The sequence below is a fragment of the Wyeomyia smithii genome, chromosome 2 (assembly GCF_029784165.1).
Source record: "Wyeomyia smithii strain HCP4-BCI-WySm-NY-G18 chromosome 2, ASM2978416v1, whole genome shotgun sequence".
Classification (NCBI taxonomy): Eukaryota; Metazoa; Arthropoda; class Insecta; order Diptera; family Culicidae; genus Wyeomyia; species Wyeomyia smithii.
Window position 1 is genome coordinate 104,327,855 of NC_073695.1, and position 27,526 is coordinate 104,355,380.

The 27,526-nt window shown below is 42.3% G+C and overlaps 2 protein-coding genes across 15 annotated transcripts in view; one reads left to right on the forward strand and one right to left on the reverse strand.

Moving 5' to 3' along the window:
* LOC129720906 (inositol 1,4,5-trisphosphate receptor) overlaps positions 1–21,682 on the forward strand; it is an 87,251-nt gene extending 65,569 nt beyond the window's left edge. For 7 of the 10 annotated variants that reach the window (XM_055672798.1, XM_055672797.1, XM_055672804.1 and 4 more), the window contains 9 exons: positions 2,767–2,826; positions 2,989–4,131; positions 4,190–4,419; positions 4,476–5,180; positions 10,431–12,954; positions 13,006–13,343; positions 13,408–14,157; positions 14,215–14,376; positions 20,049–21,682. In XM_055672798.1, the coding sequence (XP_055528773.1) occupies positions 2,767–2,826; positions 2,989–4,131; positions 4,190–4,419; positions 4,476–5,180; positions 10,431–12,954; positions 13,006–13,343; positions 13,408–14,157; positions 14,215–14,376; positions 20,049–20,135 (5,999 nt within the window). In that variant the 3' untranslated portion in view covers positions 20,136–21,682. The remainder of the gene's footprint in view (positions 1–2,766; positions 2,827–2,988; positions 4,132–4,189; positions 4,420–4,475; positions 5,181–10,430; positions 12,955–13,005; positions 13,344–13,407; positions 14,158–14,214; positions 14,377–20,048) is intronic. The other 3 variants (XM_055672805.1, XM_055672806.1, XM_055672807.1) reach the window with 1 other exon arrangement.
* A 2,677-nt stretch (positions 21,683–24,359) lies between these two features.
* Positions 24,360–27,526, reverse strand: part of LOC129720907 (rho-related BTB domain-containing protein 1) — an 87,002-nt gene continuing 83,835 nt past the window's right edge. For all 5 annotated transcript variants that reach the window (XM_055672812.1, XM_055672811.1, XM_055672810.1 and 2 more), the window contains one exon: positions 24,360–26,416. The gene's annotated coding sequence lies outside the window, so the exon portion shown is untranslated. The remainder of the gene's footprint in view (positions 26,417–27,526) is intronic.

The following is a 27,526-nucleotide window of genomic DNA, read 5'->3' on the forward strand; positions in this document are numbered from 1 at the left end:
TGCCTCCAGTGGAATATACGTCAGTGGACGCGAATTCACTACACTCTCGGCTTCCTCCACCAACGTCGATAATGTTTCCTCATTAGGAACCCTCGAAGTGTACATCGCCGCTAGAGCCGTCTTAACCTACCTAACCAGCCTTTCTCATGGCGTTTCCAGTGGATTAAACATCCATCTTGTGCCCACGTTTTTGAACGTCTCCACAAGTTATAAATTAATCTCGTTGTTTGCCCTCAGTAACTAATTGCTCGACCCAATGAAATTCGTACCTCTGTCGCTTCGTATCTCTACTGGAGCACCTCGGCGTCCTATGAAACGTCGGATGGCCATTTTACAGGGCTCAGTAGATAGAGTGTGTACCACCTGGAGGTGTACGGCACGGGTTGTCATGCACGTACATAGCGCTACCCATTGCTTGGTACTTCTGCGATTGACATGCACCGCAATAGGCCCGAAGAAATTCAGCCCCACGTATGAAAACGGGCGGGTAAACACCTGTAGCCTTGCTGCCGGGAGTGGTGTCATACGAGGAACCATTGGTACCGCCTTATTAATTTTACACATCATAATTTTACACCCCCTTCGACCTCGCGGACTAGTGATCTCAGCTTCGATATATGAAGGCGCTGCCTCAGCTCATTAACCACGGTGTCTCCAATCGCCTTCAAATACTCTTGATGATACTAACTCACCAGTATGCAAGTCACTAAATGTTCCTTCGGTAGAATAACGGAGTATCGAGTGTCATAAGATGCATACATAGCCGCAGCGATTCGACTATCCGAGCTAAGCATGCCAATTTCGTCAACATAAGATGATAGGGTACGAATTCTGCTGGTTTCCTTTAGTTTTGTCCGTAGTCACGTTGGCACTTTCTGGTTACCACTTTAGAAAGTCATATCGTCGGGACATTGTTCCCATTGAACCCAGCTACCGGACAACGCTTTAGGCAGACTCCGTCCGTATTTTAGGTGGCTTCTTCGGATTCAGCACTACACCCAAAGGTAAGTACCATGTACGTCGCGATTCCGCTTCTTTCAATTCCTCGGTTGATGCTTTGTGGATATATCCTTTCACTTCAAACTCGGGAGACGAACCAGTCCGAAGACTGAAAGTCTCTATAATAGAGAAAAAAAAACTTCATACTCTGAAACCTGTATCCACACTCTCTCGCCTATTACTGGGTCTTTCCGCATACGTCGCTTTAAACTCTGCAAACGCCTAACCGCCATCGCATAGCTCGAAGCACTTCCAAAGAAGTCCCGTCTCGAAGCGCTGTCCAACTCTTCTAGTGGTTTCCGCTAGAATCGGATTAGCACGCTGTGTTTCTTTCGATTCCGAAGTACATTTAGCCACGTAACCAAAGACTCTCCACGAAGAAAAACTGTTCCACCACCGTTTGGAGTGATCGATCATCCTGACACTCGCAAATATGGGGAACGGCATTATCATAATAGGCAATTGGAATACCTCTTAACTAGGGATAAGCCTTGGCTAGTTCCGCATACCGTAAAAATGGTCGTGGTGGGTTTACTGTTTTACCTTGCGCACGCCCGAAAGCACGTGTTTAGTAGTACCTGAAACTCCAGTTATATCCATTGCGACCAGTTGAGAATTCGCCTCCATGCGTTTCACACTCGCTGTCTACTGAAGACACGAGAGTTATTTCCGAAAGTATATAGCAAGTGAGGATTCAAATAGATAAACTAGAAGCCTTGCTTCGGATCTTTGTGTTTTAAACATGCTGCGAAATATCCGTCAACACTTATAAATTCTGTGCTTGATCCCTCTTTTTTCTAGTTAAGTAGGAGAATGATCATTTTCCGGAACTTTTCAGTCAACTATACCGCCACTTTTTGTACGTTGAAGAGTCATTTGACAATATGCAAAAAAAAGATCTTCGTAGTCGTAGGATTGATTTGTAAATTTCGCGAGCCCAAGATCAAATAATCAACCAGAAGCCCCTCAACGAATCACTGTCGTAGTTGAAGTATGAAGTAACCATTTAGTCTTATTCCGTCATTTTATTTGATGCATCGGGTTTCACCAAGTCGCCCACTGTTTGGCCTTCGGATCTGTCTTTGTTGTGAGGCAGAATATTTTTTCTAAGACGTCTCATGTGTTATTAGAAAATAAAATTCCTTTACTGGCCGTGCTCTGGTCAACCACTTTTGATTCTTGGTGCTTATGAACATGTTACTAATATTTATGTCAATTTATTTGGAAAATTGATAAACATTATTTAAAAAAAAAAACATTGTGGATCAAATTTTTTTTTCTTGTGTACATTGTTATCTTTATTCCAATAAATGCAATTGCTATCGATTGTACAATGCAAAAGTAAAATTATTGTGATTTCACTATTCTTAGTTGCACCATTGTTTGAAAATGTGTTCTAAGTCTGCCGAATAGACACCGATCTCCTATCACTGAATATCATTCACGCTTAAACCGTTGCATCAGTTTTCCTACAGCAAACAGTGCAATAACTTTCCTCCATACCATGTTATTGGTATAGTGTACTGCACTCACCATGTTATTTTTTCCCTGTAATTTATTTAAATTACTACGGAATTGTTTCTATTTTACAAACGGCTTTTTTTTAAGCAAATGCATGGTACACTCCTTGTCTTGTTATTATAAGCCAAGAAAGGTCTCAGTTACTTTCATTATTTCATTCATTCTGTTTGTGCTAATTTTGCGCTTCATTTTCTTATACAATTTATAATAATTTATGCTGTCATAACGCTATATGAAATACATTAGAAACCCGCCGTTTGATACTACGTACTCTGCTGGGAAAACTGAGTACTCCGCCATCTGAAGGTAAGACTTGCTAGGCTAGACCAAAAAATACAAACATAATAATTCCTTCAACACTCCCAGATATACCACAAATCTGGATATGCTATTTCATATCACTTCCTTGCTTTCCATCAGCATGTTCTGATTTCAATTAACATCCACATTTCGTTTCTCACCCTGTAGCGGAAGGCGGTGTGCTGCGACGCATCGGTGACATGGGAGCAGTCATGACATCCTTGACACTCGGTCCAATATCAACTGCTATCGTATCACCCAACATCCAGCAACGGAAGTCTGTGTCACATTACATGAGAGAATACCCGTTGGTAATGGACACCAAGCTCAAAATTATCGAAATTCTCCAGTTCATATTGGACGTCCGTTTGGATTATCGAATCAGTTGTTTACTGTCTATTTTCAAAAGGGAATTCGATGAAAATGAGCAAATAGCTAATTCCCAAGTACATCAGCAGCAGCAACAAACACCTGCTAGCGTTCCTGTCCGCCCGGTCGTTCCTCCGGTTCCATCTGTCATCACACCCACCGATGTGACTAGTACTGATTCCAACCCAGAAACAGTTTCAATTACGTCCGTTTCAACTGCGGAAACTACACTGGAATCGATTTCCGATGAATCTCAGCTAACTTCGAACAATACAGTGAATGCAGAAAATAAATCGGAACATAAACCAGAACAAAAACCCGAGCCCAGTTTAGGTCCATCCACGCCGGAGAACATCAATCTGAAACAAAAAAATATAGACCTAGAATCAATCGGTACCCAAGCAGAAGGAATTTTCGGATGCAATGAGGACACCTACAATCCACTGGATTTAGACGGTCAAGGGGGACGTACATTTCTACGTGTTTTACTACACCTGATCATGCATGAATATCCTTCGCTAGTGTCCGGCGCGTTGCATCTTCTGTTTCGGCACTTCAGTCAACGGCACGAAGTGTTGCATGCATTTCGACAAGTTCAACTGTTGGTGTCTGATAGTGATGTCGAATCGTACAAACAAATCAAATCTGATTTGGACGTATTGAGACAAAGTGTAGAAAAGTCAGAGCTGTGGGTCTACAAATCAAAGCAATCAGACGAACTGCAGCAAACGGGTGGTGAATCCAGTGGTGATCCTGGTGAGGGATCTAAACAGGACAAGGGAGATGGAGCTTCGGTGGGTGCGAAGGCGAAACCATTGCTTGTCAAAAATGAATCTCAGCTTAACTTTGATCAAGGACCAGAGCTGAATGCTGAGCAATCGATGGAATACAAAAAGATTCAGCAGATTTTGATTCGGATGAACAAGTTGTGTATCACCTCAGGTAATTATGCGATGAAATTTAAGGTTCATTGGCGTTATATCAGCTCTACATCCCACAGGTCCCGGTGATGTGGTAAAACCCAGGAAACACGAACAGCGGTTGCTGCGCAATGTCGGAGTGCACACGGTTGTGTTAGACCTGTTACAGATTCCTTACGACGAAAAGGATGATTATCGCATGAATGAGCTGATGCGACTAGCGCATGAGTTTCTTCAAAATTTCTGTCTTGGAAACCAACAGAATCAAATTTTACTTCATAAACAGCTTGATTTGTTCCTCAATCCTGGGGTAAGCATTTTATAAAAGACTGATTTTTACGAATTAATTTTCCTATTACCTTTCAGATACTGGAAGCCGAAACAGTTTGTGCCATCTTCAAAGACAATCTGAATCTGTGCAACGAAGTGAGCGATAAAGTTGTTCAACATTTTGTCCACTGCATCGAAATCCATGGACGTCACGTGGAGTATCTAAAATTCCTGCAGACAATCATCAAAGCGGAAAACCAATTCATTCGCAAGTGCCAAGACATGGTGATGCAGGAGCTTGTTAACGCGGGAGAAGATGTTTTAATATTTTACAACGATAAATCTTCGTTCAACTATTTTGTGGAGCTAATGAGAACGCACAGTAATGGTGAACTGAGTGATTCGAGTCCTCTGATGTATCACATCGAGTTAGTGAAACTTCTGGCATGCTGTACCATGGGAAAGAATGTTTATACTGAGATTAAATGCAACAGCTTACTTGCATTGGATGACATCGTGGCTATGATATCGCACCCGAATTGTATTCCGGAGGTTAAGGTAGCATACGTAGATTTCCTATGTCATTGCTACATTGACACGGAGGTGGAAGTGAAGGAAATTTATTCTTCCAACCATATGTGGTGTTTGTTTGAGAAGTCATTCCTAATCGATATAAACAACGTAGTGAAAGGTGGCAACTTCACAAACCGACAGCTGGAGAATTATGTTTGCAACGAGATTATGAATATTTTAACAACATTCTTCAACAGCCAGTTCTCGGATCAAAGTACGGCTTTGCAGGTAAGTTTCTGTTAAACTGTTGTTGCGAATATGAAATGATTGTTGTCACGATGTCAAATAGAAACCTCCATTAGAGCGAGCGCCATCAGAAGGCGAAGAATTTATTCGACGTTTGTTGGCCGGTAGGAGATACCAAATGTGCCGACTGCTTCGACAAAATAGCTTTGGTGATGAGAAGCAACCCAAGCTTAAAAGAGTTTTCTTCTCACAGACTCCTTTTGGGAGATGGATATTTTGTTTTGACACTACGCTAAAAATAGATAGTTTGTATCGCTAAATTATAAATGACAAACAGCATTTCCTTCATGCCGGACTGTGCAAAACCAGTTCTTTGCGATGAACAATGATTAATTTTTTATCATCTCTGTAATGCAACCACCCTTTTCGCTATTTTCTAATTGCGCTACGTCTTAGTTTTCGTCACGTGTGTTTTTCCTAATTCATTAGAGAACTATGAAGTTCTAAAACGAAAATGATTAATAGTTTTAAATTGTTATTATCAGGATTTCCTTGCGTCACAATGTTACGCCAACAAACTCGGTCCATGCAGATTGTCTCTAATTCCTTGAGCGACCCACACTTTCAACATCTTGCTCCACTTGGTCCAACCATCCAGCTTGTTGCGCACTACTACATCTTGTGCCGGCTGGATTCGAGTCGAACACAACTATTGCGGGATTTTCTAAAACATGTCCCTTCAATAGTACCCTTCCAGCTTTAGCAACTTTCTGGATACTGGGCTAGCCGTAGAGTTCCGTCGTGGTTCATTCTTCGCCTCCATACGGCCTTCCTAACCTACTCCGCCGAAGATGGTCCTAAGCACTTAAACTTAAATGGTCGTATGTCCTAAGACATGACATGCCGGCCTCCAATCCCGCGGGTACTCCGTACTTGCCATATCATGCTCCACCTGGTCTAACCACCTTGCTCTTTGCGCTCCTCTTCGTGTCGTACCAACCAACTTTGCAGGGTAATTGTTCTCGTTCTAATTGTTCTGTGGCTTGTTCTCGCCACGTGTTCTGCTTGTGCAATCTCACGGTTGGTATCGTTGTTCTCAGTCACCATTAAGCCAAGGTACACGAACTCGTCGATTACCTCAAACTCATCACCGTCGATCAACACCACCTAGGCGTGCCCTGTCGCGCTCAGCACCACCCGCTAACATGAACTTTGTTTTAGACGTTCTTATATTCAGTCCAATCTTCTCTTACATTTTAGTCTGGTGTACTGATCTGCCACCGCCTCAAACGTTTTTTAAAGTGCCCACGTTATCCGCAAAGCATATTACTTGACCGGATTTAACGAAAATCGTGCCCCGCGTGTCTATTCTCGCTCGTCTCACACACAGCACCTTCTAGCGCAATATTGAACAGCAGGCAGGAAAGACCATCACCTTGTCGAAGTCCCCTGCGGGATCCGAATGGGTCGGATAGACCACCCGAAATCCTCACACAACACTGCACATCCTCCATCGTAACCTTTATCAGTCTGGTAAGCTTCCCGGGGAAGCAATTTTCGTCGAGTATTCTCCATAGCTCTTCGCGGTTAATCGTGTCATAAGCAGCTTCGAAGTCGATGAAGAGATAATGCGTAGGGACTCTGTATTCGCGGAATTTCTGGAGGATCTGCCGCAGAGTAGAGATCTGGTCCGTTGTGGACGGACCCTCCATGAAGCCGGCCTGGTAACTTCTCACGAATCTGTTGGTTAGTGGTGATAGTCGCTGTAAAACTATTTGGGATATCTTTTTGTAGACGGCATTCAGAACAGTGATCGCTCGGTAGTTTTCACAATCCTTATTCTCCCATTCCTCCTTATCCCTGCACATTTTGGCTCTCGGAACAAAGCCTTTGCGGGATGCATTTAATTTCTGATAGAACTTTCGTGTTTCATGAAAGATGTTGTAGTTCTTCGCATTTCTCCTCCTCCTGGCGGTACTTTTTTCCTGGAAGAGTTGGGTTTGCTTTCTCCGTTTCTGTTTGCACCGCTGCACGTTCTGACGGTTAGCTCTTCACAGTATTACTGCACGCGCTGCGTTCTTTTAATCCAATATCTGCCGACATTCCTTGTCAAACAATTCTTTACGTCGACTCGGTACTCCGCGACCTAGGACGCTCTCTGCTACACTGCTGATGGCTGACATGATGGTGTTCCAGCAGACTTCTAGAGGGGCTTCTTCCAGTTCGTCCTCTTCTGGCAGTGCAGTGCACGTTTGTAATGTTAAAGAATCGGCCCTTGATTCTTAACCTGCACATTCTAGGTTTAACCGGCCACCACCCCATTACCCGCTTCTGCATCTCACCCATCACTATAAAAGCTGTGCCCAACTCATGTGCGTCACCGCAACTCTGGTAGATGGTGTGTTTATCCCTAAACGTACGCACCGTCATCCCTTTCCAGCATATCTCCTGCAGCGCTACGATGTTGAACTTGCGGTTTTTTCATTTCTCGGAAAGTACACGGGTACTTCCTAGGAAATTGAGAGAACGGCAGTTTTATGTTCCGAGTATCCAAGCGTTAGTCCGTTTTCGTCGCCTGGGTCTTTGCCGATTGTTCTGGTTCGAATTTTCTGTTAAAGCGTTCGTTGTTTTTGTTTTTCGCAGGCTTGCAAGGCCCACGACCAACCCCACTTTCTCACAGGAGGACCGACGTAGTGCTACTGTTTTGAGTTCCAAACACAACCAGGACTTGGATATAACGCTTGTGGATGCGTCACTTAGGGCGCTTTTGGTGGCGTTACATGTCCAGGAAGCTTCCGAGGTAGGAAGCCCGCGCTCCTGTCAGCATACGATTGGTAGTCCCACCGGAGTTGGTTACCCGATATTCTTAGTAGTTACTCGTATCCCGGTTAGCACCAACGAGGAGGTAGAGGTTCGGTAGCTGGAAGGCAAATGGTTCGCATATGGGAACTATATTGCACTTTTGGTCCAGTCATTCACCAACCTGGTCCTAAACACACATCATTCAATAACGGCTTGTAGGTTCTCTTCGAGCAATGTCCATGTTTTGTGCCCGTAGCGGACTCCCGATCTTACGAGCGTCTTGTACATGGTGCACTTGGTACGGGGGCGAAGATTACCAGACCTCAAGATCTTGTGGAGACCTTAGTAGGCACGCCTTCCAGCTGCGATACGTCAGCGGATTTCTCTGATGCAGTTGTCTGAGGTTACCAATGATTCGAGGTACACAAATTCGTCAACCACCTCGAACTTATCTCCGTCGATTACTACGCTATTGCCTGAATGAGCCCTATCGCGCTCGGTTTCCCCTGCTAACAGGTAATTGGTCTTCGACGTATTTACCTTAAATTCATGCTATTCTGCTACACGTTTCAGCTTCGTGTACTCTTCAGCAACGGCAGTCATCCTTTCGTCACGGTCCACGTCGTCAGTAAAGCAGAATCAATGGCTGGGTTTATTGAAGATCGTGCTCACATGTTAGAGATCGCACGTTTCATAATACCTTCGAGCGCAATGTTGAACAGGAGGCAGGAAAGGTCCTCGCCTTGTCGAAGTACCTTGTGTGTTTCGAACGGGGTTGATAACTTTCGTGGGCAGCCTCAAAATCGATGAATAGGTGGTGTGTGGAGACTTGATACACACTTGTGGAGGATCTGGCACTGTCCGTACTCGATCGCCCATTCATAAAAGCGGCTTGATAGCTTCCAACAAACCCTCTTGCTAGTGACGAGAGACATCGAAAGATGATCTGGGAGAGCACTTTGTGCGCTGCATTGAGGATCGTAATCTCTTCTCATATTCCACCTTGTAGCCCTTTTTAATATTGGGCATATTTCTTTCTCCTTCCACTCCTCTGGTAGCGGTTCTGTATCCCAGATTCTGACTATCAGCTCATGCAGACAGAATGCCAACCTATCCGGGCCCAGTCGTATAAGCTCCGCTACAATGCCATCTTTTCCAACTGATTTGTTGTTCTTGGCTGCTTGATAGCATTTCCAACTTCACTCATCATGTGGGGTGGTATTCCTCCCTCATCCGGTGTGCTGACGAATTCGTTCCTCCTGCCGTCTTGGTCCTCTACCTTGCACCTGTCGATCATCTTACGTTCATTCAGCAAGATTCCTCCACCCTTATCCCGATACATTTCAGCTCGTGGCACAAAACCTGCACGGTGTGAGTTTAGTTTCTTGTAAAATTAACGTGTTTCCTGAGAACGATAAACTTTTCCATTTCCTCACACTTCAGCTCTTCCAGGCGGCGCTTTCGTTTTTGTTTAAATTGCAGCACCTTCCACTGCGTTGTTAATGGCTGCTTTTACATTACTCCAGTAGTCCCCTAGAGGGACTTCGATGAGTTCTTCATTATCCGGCAGCGCTGCTTTAAGGCTTTGCAAATACTCAGTGACGACTTCGGTGAGTTCAAGTCGCTCCAGAATAGACCGTGGCGGGTGACGGTAGCGGATTTTGACCATCAAGATAATGGTCAGAATTTTGACCTTCAAGAGATAATGGTCAGAATCGACGTTTGCGCCACGATAAGTTTCGACGTCGATATTCGAGAAGTGACTTACGTCAACCGAAACGTGAAGCTGTTTGGGCTGTTTTGGTGATCTCCAAGTGTACCGATATCGGAAGCTGGAAGTAGCTACTACGTATGGGCATGATCTTGGTGGCGGCAAAGCCAATGAGTCGGAGGCCGTTTTCGTTTGTGAGCCGGTGTGCGCTGAACTTCCCAATAACCGGTCTGAATTCTTCCGCCTGACCAATCTGGGCATAAATGATCCAATGACAATTTAAACGTCATGTTTTGGACAGCTATCGTATGCACGCTCCAGCTGTAACACAATCACGCACTTCTTCATTTTGCCCATCACAATGAAAGCTGTGCCCAGCTTTTGTTTTGAGCCTCACTATCTTGTTTTGGCGAACAAACGCTCGGGTGATGATGATGATGATAATGATGGTCCCGCCACATACGTCTACAAAAGTTTGGGTTAGCAAAGAAATACGACGATTGGCTTTTTTTCATATATGACGATTGGCTTGTTGGACAAGCACCTCGAGACCAGCTGGGCTAACCGAAATTAATATTTCAACACTATTGGAGATGAAATACTTTTTTTAGAGAAATTGCTTACTTTCACAGTCAAAATGTAACAGAATCCAATAACTTTTAGTAGAAGGGCAGCTTCCGAAGCTAGTTTGCTCGAAATTGGTTTGAATAAACACTTTGCCAGCTAGAATACGTGAACATTATGACCTTTCACTAAACTCAATTAACTTTCTTTTCCAGAAACGGCAACTGATCTTCGTCAAAATCTTGCAATCATCCTTCAAACTAACCCAGTGCAAATGGCTTACGCCATCGCAGCGTTTCAACGTGGAAAACTGCATCCGTACGCTGTCGGAGAAAGCAAAGCCACGCGGAATCGCCATACCGATCGATCTGGAGAATCAGGTCGTCAAAATGTTCAACAAAACGGCTCTGCTCTCACGGCAAACCAGCAAATGGCTACTGGCCACAAAGCAGACGAAAATCGAACGATCTCAGTCGCAAATTATGCGCATGGATCGCAGTATTATCGAGGGGCTGCAGGATATTGTATCTCTACTGGAGGATAAGCTTAAACCGCTGGTCGAAGCGGAGCAGTCACTACTGGTAGACATTTTATATCGGTCGGAATTGCTGTTTCCACCAAACACAGAATCCAGAAAAAAATGTGAAACCGGAGAGTTTATCCAGCACCTAATAAAACATACAGAGAAATTACTAGAAGAAAAGGAGGAAAAACTGTGCGTAAAGATCCTTAAAACATTAAAAGAGATGATGACCATTGACTGTGATTATGGTGATAAAGGTGATCACTTACGTAATATACTTTTGAAGCGCTATTTTGGGCATGATTTCACGCAGCCGGCTCTACCAGGAGCTGCGGGTGGTGATCTTCAAAAAACAGGCTCTCAACACATGCCGCATCAAACAGCACCTCCGGGGCTGCCAGTAGCTACAGTGTCGCATGGTCCAGGAGCAAAATACCTCATTCGAGCAGGTCGAACGTTACATGAAGTCCAAAATGACCTGGACAAGGAGGGAGCAAGTGATCTGGTGATCGAATTAGTAATCAAGTCCATTACCTCTTCTTCAATTTTTGTTGAGGCAATCGAGTTGGGTATAGCATTGCTGGAAGGTGGTAATCCTATCATTCAAAAGGGAATGTACAACAAATTTCTCAGTAATGATTTGAGTCAGTCATTTTTCAAAGTGTTTTTCGATAAAATGAAGGATTCCCAGCAAGAGATTAAATCCACTGTGTCAGTTAATACATCCGATATGGCGGCCAGTAAGGCCAACGAGAGCAAATCAGATGGCAAGGATTATGATAAAATTCAGCGCAAAAACGTCAACAAAGTTAACGGGATAGTTATAACAGATGAATTCAAAGAGGAACTACAAAATGCGGCACTAATGACTCAGCAATCATTCATAAATGCAAGAAATCTAGCTGCTGCATCCGATGGAACCAGCTCAGAGAATGGAGACGATAGCGCTCTGATGAGCATAGGGTCTTCCGCGCTTGAAGATATATTGGCAGAAAAACTGGAAAAGCACAAAGACAAAGATGAGAATAATAAGCTGTCGAATAAAGTACTAGTAATGCAACCAATCCTTCGGTTCCTGCAACTACTATGCGAGAATCATAATCCTGAATTGCAAAATCTATTACGAAACCAAAACAATAAAACAAACTATAATCTCGTCTCAGAGACCTTAATGTTCCTTGACTGTATATGCGGATCTACTACCGGCGGTCTCGGATTGCTGGGCCTATACATAAACGAAAATAACGTTTCTCTAATCAACCAGACCCTGGAAACACTAACAGAGTACTGCCAGGGTCCCTGCCATGACAATCAAAATTGTATTGCAACGCACGAATCCAATGGATTGGATATCATCACCGCATTAATATTAAATGACATTAACCCACTAGGTAAGAATAGAATGGATCTCGTATTGGAGTTGAAAAATAACGCCTCCAAGCTACTACTGGCTATCATGGAGTCCCGAGGGGATACCGAAAATGCTGAACGCATTCTGGCTAATATGAATCCTAAGCAGTTAATAGATGTGGCTTGTCGTGCTTACCATCAGGACGAAAATATTCTACTTTTGTTGAATCAAGGCGACGGGAGCAGCGAGGATACCTACAACGCCAAGCATGAGCTTGGGGAAGATCAAAATGATGATGATGACGTTGGAGTTTCACCGAAGGAAGTTGGCCATAACATTTACATTCTGTGTCATCAATTAGCTCAGCACAATAAAGAATTGGCTAATCTTCTTAAAATCGATACGTATAACAACGCTTCAAACAATAACAATAGTAGTAACAGTAGTAGTGGCAGTGTCGCCCCTCCATTCACAACAAGCCCATCAAAATCCAGCACCAAAACGAATCAGGCCTTGCTTTACTATCAAACGCATACGGCGCAAATTGAAATTGTCCGGCACGATCGCACGCTAGAGCAAATAGTTTTTCCAATTCCGGAAATCTGTGAGTACCTGACCAAAGACACGAAGGTGCGAGTACTAAATACGGCGGAACGCGATGATCAGGGCAGTAAGGTGGCCGACTTCTTTGACCGGCACGAAGCAATGTTCAATGAAATGAAATGGCAGAAGAAACTTCGCGGACAGCCAGCCCTTTTCTGGGTCAGTAGTTATATGTCCTTGTGGAGTAATATTCTGTTCAACATGGCTGTACTTATGAATCTGATAGTAGCGTTTTTCTATCCGTTTGAGAATGGTGTACCTGGTAGGTTATTATGCGATTGAGTTTCGATTTGTACTGAATGTATATTTACAGAACTCAGCTTCCATCTATCGTCTCTGATCTGGATCGTAATACTGGTGTCAATGGTTATAGTTGTAACACTTCCCCGTAAGTCTGGCATACGAACATTGGTGGTAGCTCTAATACTGCGGCTGATTTTTTCCTGTGGGCCAGAACCCACTGTTTGGCTGCTTGGTTGCGTTACCGTTATCATGAAAGGTGTCCACATTATAAGTCTTATGGGCAACTACGGAACTCTGGAAAAACACCTGTTTTCAATCATAACGGACGCTGAACTGCTCTATCACTTCGGTTATCTTTGGTTCTGTGTGTTCGGAGTGCTATTACATCCGTTCTTTTTCTCGATACTGGTGAGTCCAACCTAATATCAAAACAAGTACTCGAATTTATTTGAACGTCTTGAATATTTGGCAGTTATTCGATGTGGTATACCGGGAAGAAACCCTACTGAACGTAATTCGTTCCGTGACTCGAAATGGTCGGTCGATCATTTTGACAGCCGTCCTTGCTCTGATACTGGTGTACATGTTCTCGATAATCGGTTACATGTTTTTCCGTGATGATTTTCTTGTTCCCGTGGATCAGGATTTCGTTGCAGCCGAAACTGAAGCAGCTATTGACTGTGTAGTACCCTCACGGAGTCGGATGCTTCCGGAAGACTTGGAGAGTGGTGAAGAATACTGCACCCAAGCGATACAGAAAGTGAATGACGGTGGCCCGGAAGAAGTCAAAGAGCGTGGTTGTGATTCGATGGTTATGTGTATTATTACAACACTCAACCAAGGTCTTCGTAATGGTGGCGGTATCGGAGATATTCTACGAGCTCCAAGTCGAAAGGAAACACTTTTCGTACCACGAGTTGTGTACGATTTGCTCTTCTTCTTCATCGTCATCATTATTGTGTTGAATCTAATCTTCGGTGTTATCATCGATACATTCGCGGATTTGAGAAGTGAAAAACAACAAAAAGAACTGATTCTGAAAAATACATGCTTTATATGCGGATTAAATCGATCGGCCTTCGATAACAAGACGGTAAGCTTTGAGGAGCATATAAAAAATGAGCACAACATGTGGCACTATCTGTATTTCATTGTGCTGGTCAAAGTGAAAGACCCCACAGAGTTCACCGGGCCGGAGAGCTATGTGCATGCAATGGTTAAGGTAATGATGTGCTTCCGAAGAAAAGATTTGATGTATCAAATAAATTATTATTTTCAGGCAAATATCCAGGATTGGTTCCCCCGATTACGTGCAATGTCATTAGCAGCTGTTGATGGCGATGGAGAACAGATAGAGCTAAGAAGTCTTAAGACACTTCTAGAGACGAACCATGTAGCCGTTAGAGAACTGACAGCACAAATCATGGAGCTGGAGAATAAGGTAGGTGAAGCATTTTTTTTTTCTTAGATATTCAAGCATGCTTGATTCTTTCGGATGCATCCGGTTTTTTCTATTATTTATTTCAAAATCCCGCAGCACAAAGTACATGTTGAAGGATAAATCCTCACTGCTTCTTTCGAGAAAAGCACAACGCTAACTTCCTGAGTTTCAACACCTTAGAGGCGTAATCGATTTATTGTGTTCAAGTGTAATCCGTAATGGTTCACATTGGTTATTTGTCGAATGCACAATCGAGAAAGGCTATATTTTGTGTTGCTTCACCAACTTGACCAACTTGATTTATTTACTTATTTTGGAGACGCATGGTCGCTAAGAAGTATACACGCTTAACATTGCAGGGCAGGGCTTCATGCCACCACGGGTTGGCGCGTGACCACTGATAGGAACCGAACAATACCGGTCAGCAGCGGTTCAGACAGTGGGCCATCGATTCCTTGCAAAAACCACATGTACCCGGAAGCATTTCTGAAGAAGCGAGTAGTGCCAATTCCAACCAAACGCACTAACTCGCGTTAGGGCTGCTGTCAGTAAGGTCCCAATTATGGAAACTGGTAACGGATCAAAAACGGATATGAGTTGGGTTTCGTTTCGAGCTCCTCTTGTAAAATCTTGTAACAACGACGTGGTAGGTAGAAAGCTTCAAGAAGGTGGGACGCGCCAAGATGGTGAAGTGGCCAAACGGCCAATGAAGATCAGGAAGGTACGGAGTAGAGGAGGCACCTTCATACTCAAGACGGACGGGTCGAAGTGCTCACAAGTCTTGAAGAAAATGAGGGGCGAGACCCAACTCAATGGGCTAAGGGAGGAAGGGCGAAACATTTATCGATCTCGCATTGGCGATACTTGAGGTCCGCAAAGAAGCCAAGAACAAAGGAGCTACCTACAAGACGGTAGCTGAGCAGGTTCTAGGTGCGACGTTGCACAAGTGGCGACTGAGGTAATCCGCCTCCGAAAGGGTCCAGCGGGGACCTAGCACGTTTCGACATAAGGCTGAACATACTCCAGCAACCTAATATTTGCTTCAGGTGCTTTGAGGAAGGGCATAAGTCCTGAGCCTGTAAGGGGCACGACAGGAGCCATTTCTGCAGGCGTTGCGGATGCGCACGCCATAAAACAATTGACTATGGGATGCCTCTCAAGTGCCTGGCATGTTCCGGAAAACGGGACGCCAAGCACTTTATAGAATACCCGAGGTGTCCAGGCGGTAAACCGGCTACTAAGCCACGGGTGTCGGAGTGTTCTACTGCAGTTGTTACGCTCTGCCACGTTGATCTGTCGAAAGGTTCGTTCAGATGACTTTAACGCTTGGGCTTCTGAGTAGGGATATCGCTATATAAGCCAGAAAGGTCAGATCTTTGGAAGCATTGGCGAAGCTCAATCTAGATCTGGCCAACGTTGAGACCAAAAGTACGTTCATCTGAAATGATGCTGAGGCGATCATTGACGTAACGTTCTCCAGCCCAGAACGGATCACGAACTGGCGGGTAGACGATGGCTACACCAATGGCGACCACCAGTAGGTTCGCTATAGTGTACATCACAACGTAAGGCAGCAAGCGACGGGTAGAACCCACACTCCAACATTGGCATTGGCTACGCTCGAGGTTTGACCTACTAGTTGCCACACTATGGCGGGCGTGCGACGCAACCATGCCTAGGACTCGCCAACCTGATGAGTCACTGCTTTACTGGTGGACTGACGCGATAGTGGACGTCCTCAGTGCGTGCCTCCATGCAAAACGGAAGATGCAACGCTCGCGAACCGATCACCGTTCACCAGCGATACTGGAGCGTATGATCAAGGGACTTTTTCCACGCCAAGCAGCCAAGTCCGGTCCAGTGTCACGTCCGACGCTCCAGTTTCTCAGACACAGACCAGGAATGATCGACCTACCGGACATCCAACTCGTGAGCGATGACAATCGTATCGAGGTCGAGGAGGAGGCAAAGGTTACGAATGATGCACCCATTGTGATTGCCAACTTGCTTAAAGGTGAGCAAGACACCGGGACTGGATGAAATCTAGAATTTGGTCATCCAGGCGAACAAAAAAGTGCCCCTGGGCTGCTCCGGTTAGTCATGATGATGTGCCACGATGATTGCCTCTTCCCGGAAAGGTGGAAGCGACAGAAACTGATCCTCTTGCCGAAGACTTGGAAACCGCCACAGAAAACTGGAGTAAGCACAGTAGAAAACGGAGATCACATTTGTAAATAACCGTAAACCAGAGCAACAGATAGTGATCAGGGCCGGAGACTGCACCATTACCTCAAAGCGATCTTTGAAACTCTTGGGGGTTATGGTTAACGACAAACTGACGTTCAAGAGCCACGTCATCTGTGTCTGAGAAAAAAGGGCCACAACGGCTTTTGTAGCCCTATCTCAAATGATGTCGGATAGCTCAGCGGTGTACTGTAGCAAGCGAAACTTCTTGCCAGCGCGGTTTCGTTCATACTTAGGTATGGTGAGTCAGCATTGCCATTAAGGCATCCTAGAGTGCTTCGGTCATATAAACGACAGGCGGGTTTCCAGTTCAGGAGATTGTGTCGACTTCGAATGAGTAACACGTGGTTGCCAAGGTGGACGGAGTGTTCTACTGTAGTTGCTATGCTACGCCGCGATGGTCTACAGAGAGGTTCACTCAGATGGTCGATCGTGTAACCGTGGAAGCCGTTGGTGATTGCTGCACTAACCAAAGAGGCCAGATCTTGTTGGAAGCTTTGACGAAGCTCAGCTTAGATCTGGCCAATGCAGGTGCTAAAAGTACATACGGCAGAAACGGTGCGGAATCGATCATCGACGTGACGTTCGGTAACCCGGGACTGACCATGGCCTCACTAATAGCAACCACCAGTCGGTCAGCTATAGCGTGGATACGAGACAGCAAGTGACGGGTAGGGCCAATACCCAAACCATTCGTGGCTGGAAGACATCGCATTTTGATGCCGATGTATTTGCGAAAGTTATAAGTTTGGACCTCGAAAGGAGGAGGGCCTCCCTGAGTGCGAATCAATTTATTTCTACACTATCGCGGACGTGCGACGCCGCCATGCCTAGGTCTTATCAGCCTAGACATGGAAGTTCTCCGGCATACTGGTGGACCGACGCCTTCGTGTGAGGCGAAGGATGCAACAGGCACGCACCGATGCGCAAAGATCGGAGCGCCAGGCAGCATTCAATTCCGCTAAGGTAACGCTTAAGAGCGCAATAAAGGCCATTTGACGAGCCTGTTTCGATAGACTTTGCGACAGTGTCAATACGAACCCATGGGGTGACACTTATCGGGTTGTTACGGCCAAGACCAGAGGCTCGTCAGCCGCGACAGAGCAATCACCAGCGATGTTGAAGCGGATCATAGAGGCAATCTTCTCACACCATGAGCCAAACCCCTGTCTTCCGGCCACTGAGCCACATCAAACAGCGAGTGACGGCAGCCACCCAGACGGTGAACGGACGGTGAAGTCATTGAGATCGCAAACTCTCTGAAAGTGAGCAAGGCACCGGGACCAGACGAAATCCCGAACCTGGCCATTAAAACGGCCATAAGCGTAGCCCCCGGATTGTTTAGGGCGGTCATGCAGAAATGCTTAGACGACTGCCTCTTCCCGAATAAGTGGAAGCGACAGAGACTGGTATTACTGCCACCAAGATGACGCATCGGTATATAGACCAATCTGACTGCTAGACACAGCGGGCAAACTGCTTGAGAGGGTAATCCTCAACAGACTTGTGAGATACACCGAGAATGAAACTGGTCTGTCAAGCAACCAATTCGGCTTTCGCAAAGGTAGGTTCACGGCGGTTCACGGGCTACGGTAGCACTCCAGCGTAAAAGAAGAGCCATTCGCTATTGCGCAATTGTCAAGCTAGACGTAAAAAATGCGTTCAATAGCGTCAGATGGCACTCTACAGCCTACGCGCTTCGGAGTTTCAGAGCACCGATGCCACTGTACAAGAGTCTTGAAAGTTATTTTCAGAATCGAGTGCTGCTCTACAATGGAATACCATGTATGACGGTGTGCTGAAGCTTAAGCTCGCACCAGGAGCGGTGATTGTGGGCTTCGCAGACGGTATAACTCTAGACATCTACGGCGAGTCAGTCAGCAAGGTCGAGTTGAAAGCCGCGCTATGCATACGCGTAGTTGAGGATGCACTCCAGGAAACTGGAGTTAGCGCACAATAAGACAGAGGTCATCGTAGTGAACAACCGTAAATCAGAACATAAGGCGTCGATTCTTTAAGCTCTTGGGAGCCTCATCAAGTATGCATACAAAAAAGCTTCCACGACTATAGCAGCATCATCACGCATGATGTCGAATAGCTCGGCGGTATTTAGCCATTGGGAAGTTAACTTCCACTTGACACACATACTGTCAGGCCATGGCCACTTTAGGCAGTATCAGCACAAGTTTGGGCAAGCGGTCTCACCTATATGTCCACAATGCGTGAGCGCGGAGAAAACCGCTTAGCATGTGCTTTTCTTATGTCCTCGTTTCGCATAGGTAAGGAGCGACAAGTTGACAGTGAGAGGGGTGGATACTACTCCGGTAAACATAGTGAGAAGGATGTGCGACGACGAGAGCACCTGGAGAGAAGTCATCACAGCTGCTTCCCAAATCGTTCCCACGCTGCAAGCCACCAATCGATGGAACATCCATCGAAATGTCCTTACGAAGTCAGCCAAGTCTTCAAAAATAAGGGGGTGCACTAAGCACATTCGCCCCTCTCTCTTGAGCAATGCCTAACGGTAGTCCCAGGACGACTCGGATTCGAGAAAAATGGAGAAACAAAGGGTGCTTCGATCGTCACGTTGGCATACGAGATACCAGAAACGCATTCTCGATGATCAGATGGCAGCGGTTATTGTCCAATCCCGCGAAGCGTAGATGGACGCACCGACTTATCCCGGAGGTATCCAGATGGGTCGGAAGGCGCCATAGAGAAGGGAACTTGAATTTGGCTGCGAAGTCTGTGTATAACAAACAGAAGGTCAAGTCCCGAATCGGAATGTAGCACCAAGGCTTTGCTTTTGAACATTTTGTGAAGGGTTTTTCTTTTAATTTTTTGGTTACTTTTTTCCATATAAGTGCCAATCTCCGGGTGGTTAGCTATGGGATATATGAGTTGAGAGGGTGCATGAAGCAGAAAAGAAAACCATCTCCCGGTGTAATAATTACCCGTCGTTCCGGGAAGGTAAGGGCTGAAGACTGGAGTTGTTTTAGTGGGTTCGGTTGAATTCATCCCCGCTTCCCTTTATTTTCTAAAATACATAAGCAAATCGTAACGGTGAATAAAATTGCTTGGTACACAGCACAAAAAGTAGATGTTTTTTACGCCAAAATGAATGTCATTGTGTATACTTTCGAATAACATTTTCATTCGATATTTTCGTTTCGTTTCAGTTTATTTATCTTGTAAGTTACAAAGATTGATCAGTTTTCTGTTAATTTTTGTTCTTGGTGATCCTTTGAATTACATATGTTGCGTTAAAATTCAGTGGCCGTGACATTCGAAGGCACCGTTGTCTTTTTGTGCACACGTTAATGTTTTGTCTTTTTCGTTGACTTACCCTCTTGTGTTTTTCAAATGAGTTAACATACAAGTTATCAGTTCATTTAAACATTTTAAAACATTTCATTCTTTTCTTTCAGATGACCGAACAAAGAAAGCAACGTCAAAGGCATGCTTTGCTGAATCCGACCACTTCAACGTCGTACCAGTTTTACCCCCAACTGTGATGCTCTTCATCGGAACTTCTGCAACCGAAACAAAAGTAACACGCCTAAACGCCTTCCCGGGCTAGGATTTTATTGCATGTAAACTAGGTATACTGTTATTTTTCATCATTCTTCGGAACCCAAAATTGTGAAAATCAAATTTTTATAATTGCTCGTGCACGATAATTACATTATTTCGCACTTTTGTATGATGTTGAAAAAAGCTCAAACTTCGAAAATGTACTTGATGTTATTTTATGTAAATTCTGTTAGAAATACAAGGCATAACTGAGTCCAATCATTTGTTCGAGTTAGAAGAATCTCGCGACAGTAAAAAACACACAACGGCACAAAGAGTTATTTGTTGTCGAATAGATAATACTAAATCAATTGCTCAGTTGCGGTAGGAATATTATCATCTGATTAACAATCATTTTATCAAACAGATGTAATTATGTCCACCATAAACATGAACTTAAATCAAAATGTATCTAAAGTTTGATTCCTATTTGAAGATTTATAACTTAGGTCGTAGAATAGTAATGAAACCTACAGGCGAACTTAATCAATGACTTCTTCAAACCTTCAGACTGTATTTTACCAACGAAAATTTTGTCGAGTTTATTGTTATTCTTACTATCTTTTAACTAGCTTACAGTACACTCGCCAATCTTGGAGGAGTTTACCGAGAATCATAGATTTTCGCCGACAATTTGTCTCAGACTGTTTTTATACGTTAACTTGCTTTCTATATTCTCTGTTAAATTCTAAATTGCTCTAGCTCCATGTGATATTTTTTTGATAATCTACGTTTGTGACACTCATAACCACGGCTTTCAATTCTCTATTCTATTTCCAACATGTTACAGTTTTGTTCTTGATTTTTTTTCTTTTTTTTTCGGGGCATCTAACACCTTTTACAGTGATAGTAATAATTTTGTCCAGCAGGGGCGAAATTTAGGTTAACGTATAACGTGTAAACTGTGTCCATCGAATCGTAATCAAAAAGCGCTCCTTATGAGAGTAACTATTTCTAATATTATAGGTGTATCCACCTACCGGATTAGATCATTCTATTGATTAGTTATAATAATAATATTTATAAGAGGATCACGTACTAACAATATTGAGTAGCAGTACTAGAACAAAGAATTCTAAATTCACCATAGCTCTGATGTTGTTACTGTTGAAGTCAATTTTATTGTCTAAACCATTTTCTGGTAGTCGTTTAATGAATAAGCAAGTCAGTTGCGCAAAACAAAAGGTTCTCTATCAGTTGAAATATTTATATATATACCAAAATAATGCTCTACTTACCACGTAGATGGAATGCCCGAACTCGCAAATGAGTTCCATATTGATTTTAATTCGATCAATTTCAACTTCTACGATTTGCTCTAAAAATTGCATTGTCCAGGTAAAGCTAATTAAAATCAAATTTGATTGAATTTCTATCAATATGGTAACTTTTGTTGTAGATGGTAATGCGAATAGTGGCAACGAATATCACGTTGATGATGCAACCTCAGAAAGCACTATAGATGAATAAATTTTGTTAAAACCTGAAATCTTTGTGTTTCTAATTTGCCCATGTTCGATTTAAAGTTCGCGAGTTTAAAAGAAAGCCTACCCTGCCGAACGCTAACTATGACTACTTGAAATTTTATTACAATTTGAGTACACTTTAATCACAGATTCTAACGAATCTGATATCGTTACAGCGGTATCACCATCGTGATCAAGGTAATCGTTGGGTTTTGTGCCAAACTGAAACAAGTCGATTTATCAGAGTGCAAAAAGCAGTTGCTCTGTTTTGAGAAAAAGTGCAGTTTTATACAGGGAGAGGAACAATTATCCGTGTTTTTTGTTTCAGTGTAAAACTAAGATTCGACAGATGTTGAAATGAGCTTACCTATGCCCCAAGTATGATGACAGTTCTACAAGGTATGCTACATTTTTGTCTATCAACGCACACAAACAAATCTCGTTATGAAAAATTTCGCGTTTTGTATGGAATTCAGAACATTTTTGGAAATTTCTCGTTTTATGTTGTTTTATATCTGATTTTTTTGGTTGGAGAGTGAATCTCCAGTTGAAACACACTAGAAATTGATATTAATTTAGATTTAGTGTGAAAAATTGCGACAATATGTCGAAATAAAATATAGAAATATGCTATATTTCTAATAGTTGGAGCATAATCTTAGTCATTGTCATAGCTCATGACTTTTGTTACTGTATGAAACATAAGCGACTCTATTTAGAAGCGCTATTAGAGTACAAAAAAAAACGATAAGTGCAAAAAGGTTACCGGCAAATTGATGAAGAACAGCAAATTTTACCTAAACCGCAGCATGTTTATGTATTCCCCACAAATAAAACATGTTTCAACATCATTTCTATAACTTTTCAGGAAAGTATGTTTTATAAGTTTAGTTTAAAATGCAAAATCATTTCAAATTTCATACAAAATTGGAAAAAGTTCATAACGATCACTAATACTAATGCATCGACGTGAATAGCATACCTTGTAGAATTGTCATCATACTTGGACCTGTGCCATTTTCAACCTTGGCTATGTGACAACAAAACCACTAAATCTCCTTTGAAACAGTGTGCATTAAGTGTCAAAATAAAGTCAAGTCCATTACGCAGATTCTGTTGAAAGAATTCATTGATGGACGCCATCGCACAATTTTATTCACCGATGAGAAAATTTTCACTGTGGAGCAATTTCATAACCACCAAAATCACCGTCACCTTTTGCCTAAAGTTTCGGTGATGGTTTGGGAGTGAATTACGGCTACCGGTAAAATCCCTTTAATGTTCATTGAAAAGGGTGTAAAAATCAATCAATTTCTTAACCAAAAACTTTGAACCGACACAGTGGCACCTTGGGCACGTGTACATTTCGATAAAACTAAATGGACATTACAACAAGATTGGGCTCCATCACAAGGAGCGAAAAAACACTGGAACTCTGTAGCAGACCTTTTTCCGAGATATTTAACTAAAGATGAATGGCCTTCAAACTCTCCTGATTTAAATTCAATGGACTATTCCGTTCGGTCTATTCTTGGATCCAGAGCCTGTACTAAACCACACAAATCATTGGAACATTTGAAAGCTAGTCTAACCAGGACTATGCTATCGCTGTCAAATCTCATACATTTGCTGCGTACCCAACATCTCAACGGTCCGCGGTTCCCCTGACAGCTATGAGTCCAGCAAAAATTCCATTTAACTTGAAGTGGTTGCAGGAATAACTCGTCACTCTCACATTAGAAAGAGATAGCATGCTGGCATCCTCTTGAGTCTAACCAAAGCCTGGAATGCCATATCTGTGAAAGAACGATCGTCCATCGTCGATAATTTTCCTAAACGATTGAAGAAGTGCGTTGAACCCAAGGGTGGCCATTCCGAGTCCGTGATGTAAATATTACAAACCATACAAATGTATCTACATTTTGTATAACTATGTTGTTGTTTAATATTGAATGAATAAAGTTATGACTAAAACATTGAACACGGATAATTGTTTCTCACCCTGTACTGAAAACAGAAAGCGGACATTCACGGCGCACACTGTTTCCAAAGCTGCAAAAACGTGATCGAAATTATTTTGAACCAAAAAAATTGATTTGAGAGTCACAGTGTCTTCAGGAAAGTTGATCCGGTAATTATTCTCCATTTTATATAAGTTGAAATTTTGTGATTAATCCACTTAACAGTAAGAAACGAATTTTAATTTTTTCATTTTTGCATAAAAAAATTCACTTTGTTCGGCAATGTTGTCGCTCATTTTATGTGTGTATGTATGTATGTGTGTGTATTGACCGCCGGTAAATACATTAAATCCTGAGTGACAGTGAGCGAAGTGAAATTAAAACAGCTTTATTTAATAGACCTAAAATGTGGTGAAATCAACCTCAACGCGCAAATTGCACGTAGAGCTGATGATTGATGCATTAATTTATAAACATAATGCTGAAATTTATAAACAACATACTATTTCAATTTCAATTATAAGGGTGTGACGAACAAAGAGTTTGGAAAATTTTGTTCAAAAGCTGATAGACTAGATAACTGGAATGAAATCACGGAATAAAGACAAACGGTAACACACTTCTAACCCCTATTATTTCGGTTGCACGCAACCATTTAAATTTACAAATACCAAACTCAGATTCAAATTATAAACATGAGCTTTCTTTCATTTTCTAATGCGACAAGGCGACTGTCATATAATTTCCAAAGGATTTCTTTTATTTTTTGCGAAAAAAGTAGCTAAGCTATTTTCGATTCTGTTTGTTGTTGTTGCTCTATGTTGCGTGTTACTAAATAATGTTTTGTCGATTTTTTTCCATGTTCTTTTAGTTTACCACTAGAATAAATCTGAAAATAGCGCAGTGATAGTTTCTGTATCTTTTAAGGTCTTGTTAGGCTTGAGTTAGTTTTGTCTTTTTCAATCTTTCATCGAATGTTAGGAAGTAGTAACTTTTGCACAGCATAGTTTTTTTTTGCTTGGAGATTAAAACGAAAGTTCGCCAAATTGTTTGTTCACTCTAATTGCATAGCCTTTATGTTGAAGAAGAAATCAAAATAAATGAATTATTAAAATTAATTTCTAAACCCATCTTTGATTAGCTTTTCTTCTGCTTCTCTCGCAGCCGTTCTGTTGTCTGTGAATACGAATGAACTTTCGAATGCGGCTAGTTGTATGTAAATAAGAAAATAATATATTTTCTTTGGCGTGTGTGACGAAAGGTTAACTATATTACATTAGACATACCAAAACAAATATACATAATTTCTATCTCAAAGGTTTCAAATCGCAACGTAATTTTCACTGTTTCCATGCTGTTGAAATTAAAAAGAAACTGAGCTGCTACTCTAAGTATAAACGATGTACCTACAATAGCATCAGAAACATTCTATGAAACTGCTATCGAATAATCGGTGTATAAAACTACTAAACGCAGCTTTTTTACTTGTGTAGTTACATAATATAATGCTTTGTTGATAAATGCTAACAGACTTTTCACATTTACAGTTTGACCGTTTAGTACTGTCTCAGACACAATCGCGCTAATTATGCGAAACCAACAACTTTTGATTCGAATCTGCCTTTCCGTCTTTAAATAAGAAAAAAAAAACCATAGGGCCACCAATAATCTCATATGCCAACGCAGTAAAAATATGCGTTGAACTATCACACATGCATTTTGTGAAGAAAACAATAATTTGGCAGCGACATACATAAAACGGGAATAATTTGCAACACATCCTTGTTCGGCACTTGCCAATAACCTGTTACTTTTTCACGTTCTTTGCTTCTCACCATCATCTGACCAGCTATGTGCGGAAAATAAAACACTCTAAAATTCGAGAGTAAAATTCTGTCACGATTGTGTTTGCTTAAATCTGCTTTTAGCCTGTATGTTTTTACTACTATGTATGTCTACAGTCTATTTTTTACTTGCTGTTTAAACTTTATCTACTAACTCCTCATGCTAGTGTTCCATTTTAAAAGACCCTGGAGTATTCGCTCGCACTTCATTCGTCAACTATTTTATACTTGTAACGAATCGCACTCGTTCTCAGCAATTTGGTTTACAGACAGATACAATGATTGGATTTATCGCTTCATAAAGTATGGCGTAAAATATCACTACAGACATGTATGCAATTATACGATCGAGCGTTGAATGAATTCGATAGGATACGCTTTTTTAGATTCGAGATCCATATGTTGTAATCTTTGCACGAAAAACTGGAATTCAGCAGTGTCGCTGTTTGTTACAAGCTAATCGAAGATCTGCCATCAGATTTCCTTAGTATATGTATAGTATACTAAATGGTTCGGTTATATAGTTACAAGCAAATTTGACGTTACCTGCGAGAACGTATCCTTTTTTTTTTTTTGTTTAGCTGATTTCTTTTTCCATTCATTACATCGTTGGCCGGAATTGCCTACCATTTACTGTTGGCGTTTATAGTTATCATTATCCGCTTGGGTTTTTTTGTTCTTTTTCCGTTAACTGGCAGAGTGAGGATTTTAAAATACGCATTTGTGTGCTTCAATTGCTAGTAGAGTACGGTACGCAAAAATGTCCGAGTATCCTTATTCTATAGACGTAAGGTTGCATAGAGTTCAAAATCCAGAAGTTTATCAATAGCCATCCAGCGGTGGCTACCGCGATAGCAAATATTAGGTGTATATTTGAAATATTATCAGGATGCTCAGGATAGTGCAGATGAAGCAGATTAACACTGGCAGAATTACGATGAAGCGGAGCGATCTGTAACCAAAGAATGAGATTATTAGGTCTGTGAGTTCGTATTTCTGTTACTAACGGTTAGTGTAAAGTTCGAAAAGACTACTGAATTCAGAGAACCAAGCAATTAACAGCAATTAACAGAAAACACTAACGTGTCTTAAATGGCTGCTTTTAAAGTGAATGATAATTTAATGACTGTTTCACAATCAATAACAAAAGAACTCTTTTTTCTTTTAAGTCCAAACAATCCTAATTTCTTAGGGCAATAATCGACACCTTTGCTTAGTTGCAGAATTTTTTGACTTTGAAAAAGCTAGAATTATATATATACTTTCATTAAACTCAATAATTAGTAGATTAGTTCAGTAGTTGTTAGTGTGTGAAATACATAAATAAAAAAATCCAGTTGTCCTTATATCTATTGTTTTTTGTGGCAAGTGCAAGTTGTTAAGTGTATCAACCTTGTCTTCTGCCCCCATCCATTCCCCCGACAATGGAAAAGCTACTGTCAAACTGTAGCACGAACTATATCCGTTTCCTATAATAAATCATTTATTCTTTGTAAAACTACAATACAATAAAGACACGTTTTTCATCATTACTTTTGGAGTCCGATTATTTAATTGCGCGAGTGCCGTTCCTCCACCATATCAATTCAGGTTATGGGCCCAGGATCGCTGAGTGATTAGAATAAACGAAAATGACGGAGGAAGAGTGAAATGATCGATTTCTGCTGCCGCTGTTTGATGGATCCAACTATGCAGCTTGGAGGTTTCGAATGCGGATTCTTCTCGAAGAACACGAGCTTCTACTGGTATCGAGGTTGAAGTGGCCGCTTTGGATAAGCTGAAGGAAGAGCCAGCAAACAGCGAGGCTGTCAAAAAGGCAAAAATCGCGAAAAAGGAGAAACGATTAAAACAAGACAGAAAGTGTAAATTGCTGTTAGTGTCCCGAATTCACGACTCACAACTTGAGTACGTGCAAGAGAAGGGGACACCGAAACAGATTTAGGATGCACTTGTTCGTGTCTTTGAACGGAAGAGCATCGCTAGTCGTATGTACTTGAAGCGGCAGATGCTATCGTTGCGTTTCGAGTCGGGATCTCTACAGGATCATTTTCTCCGGTTTGAC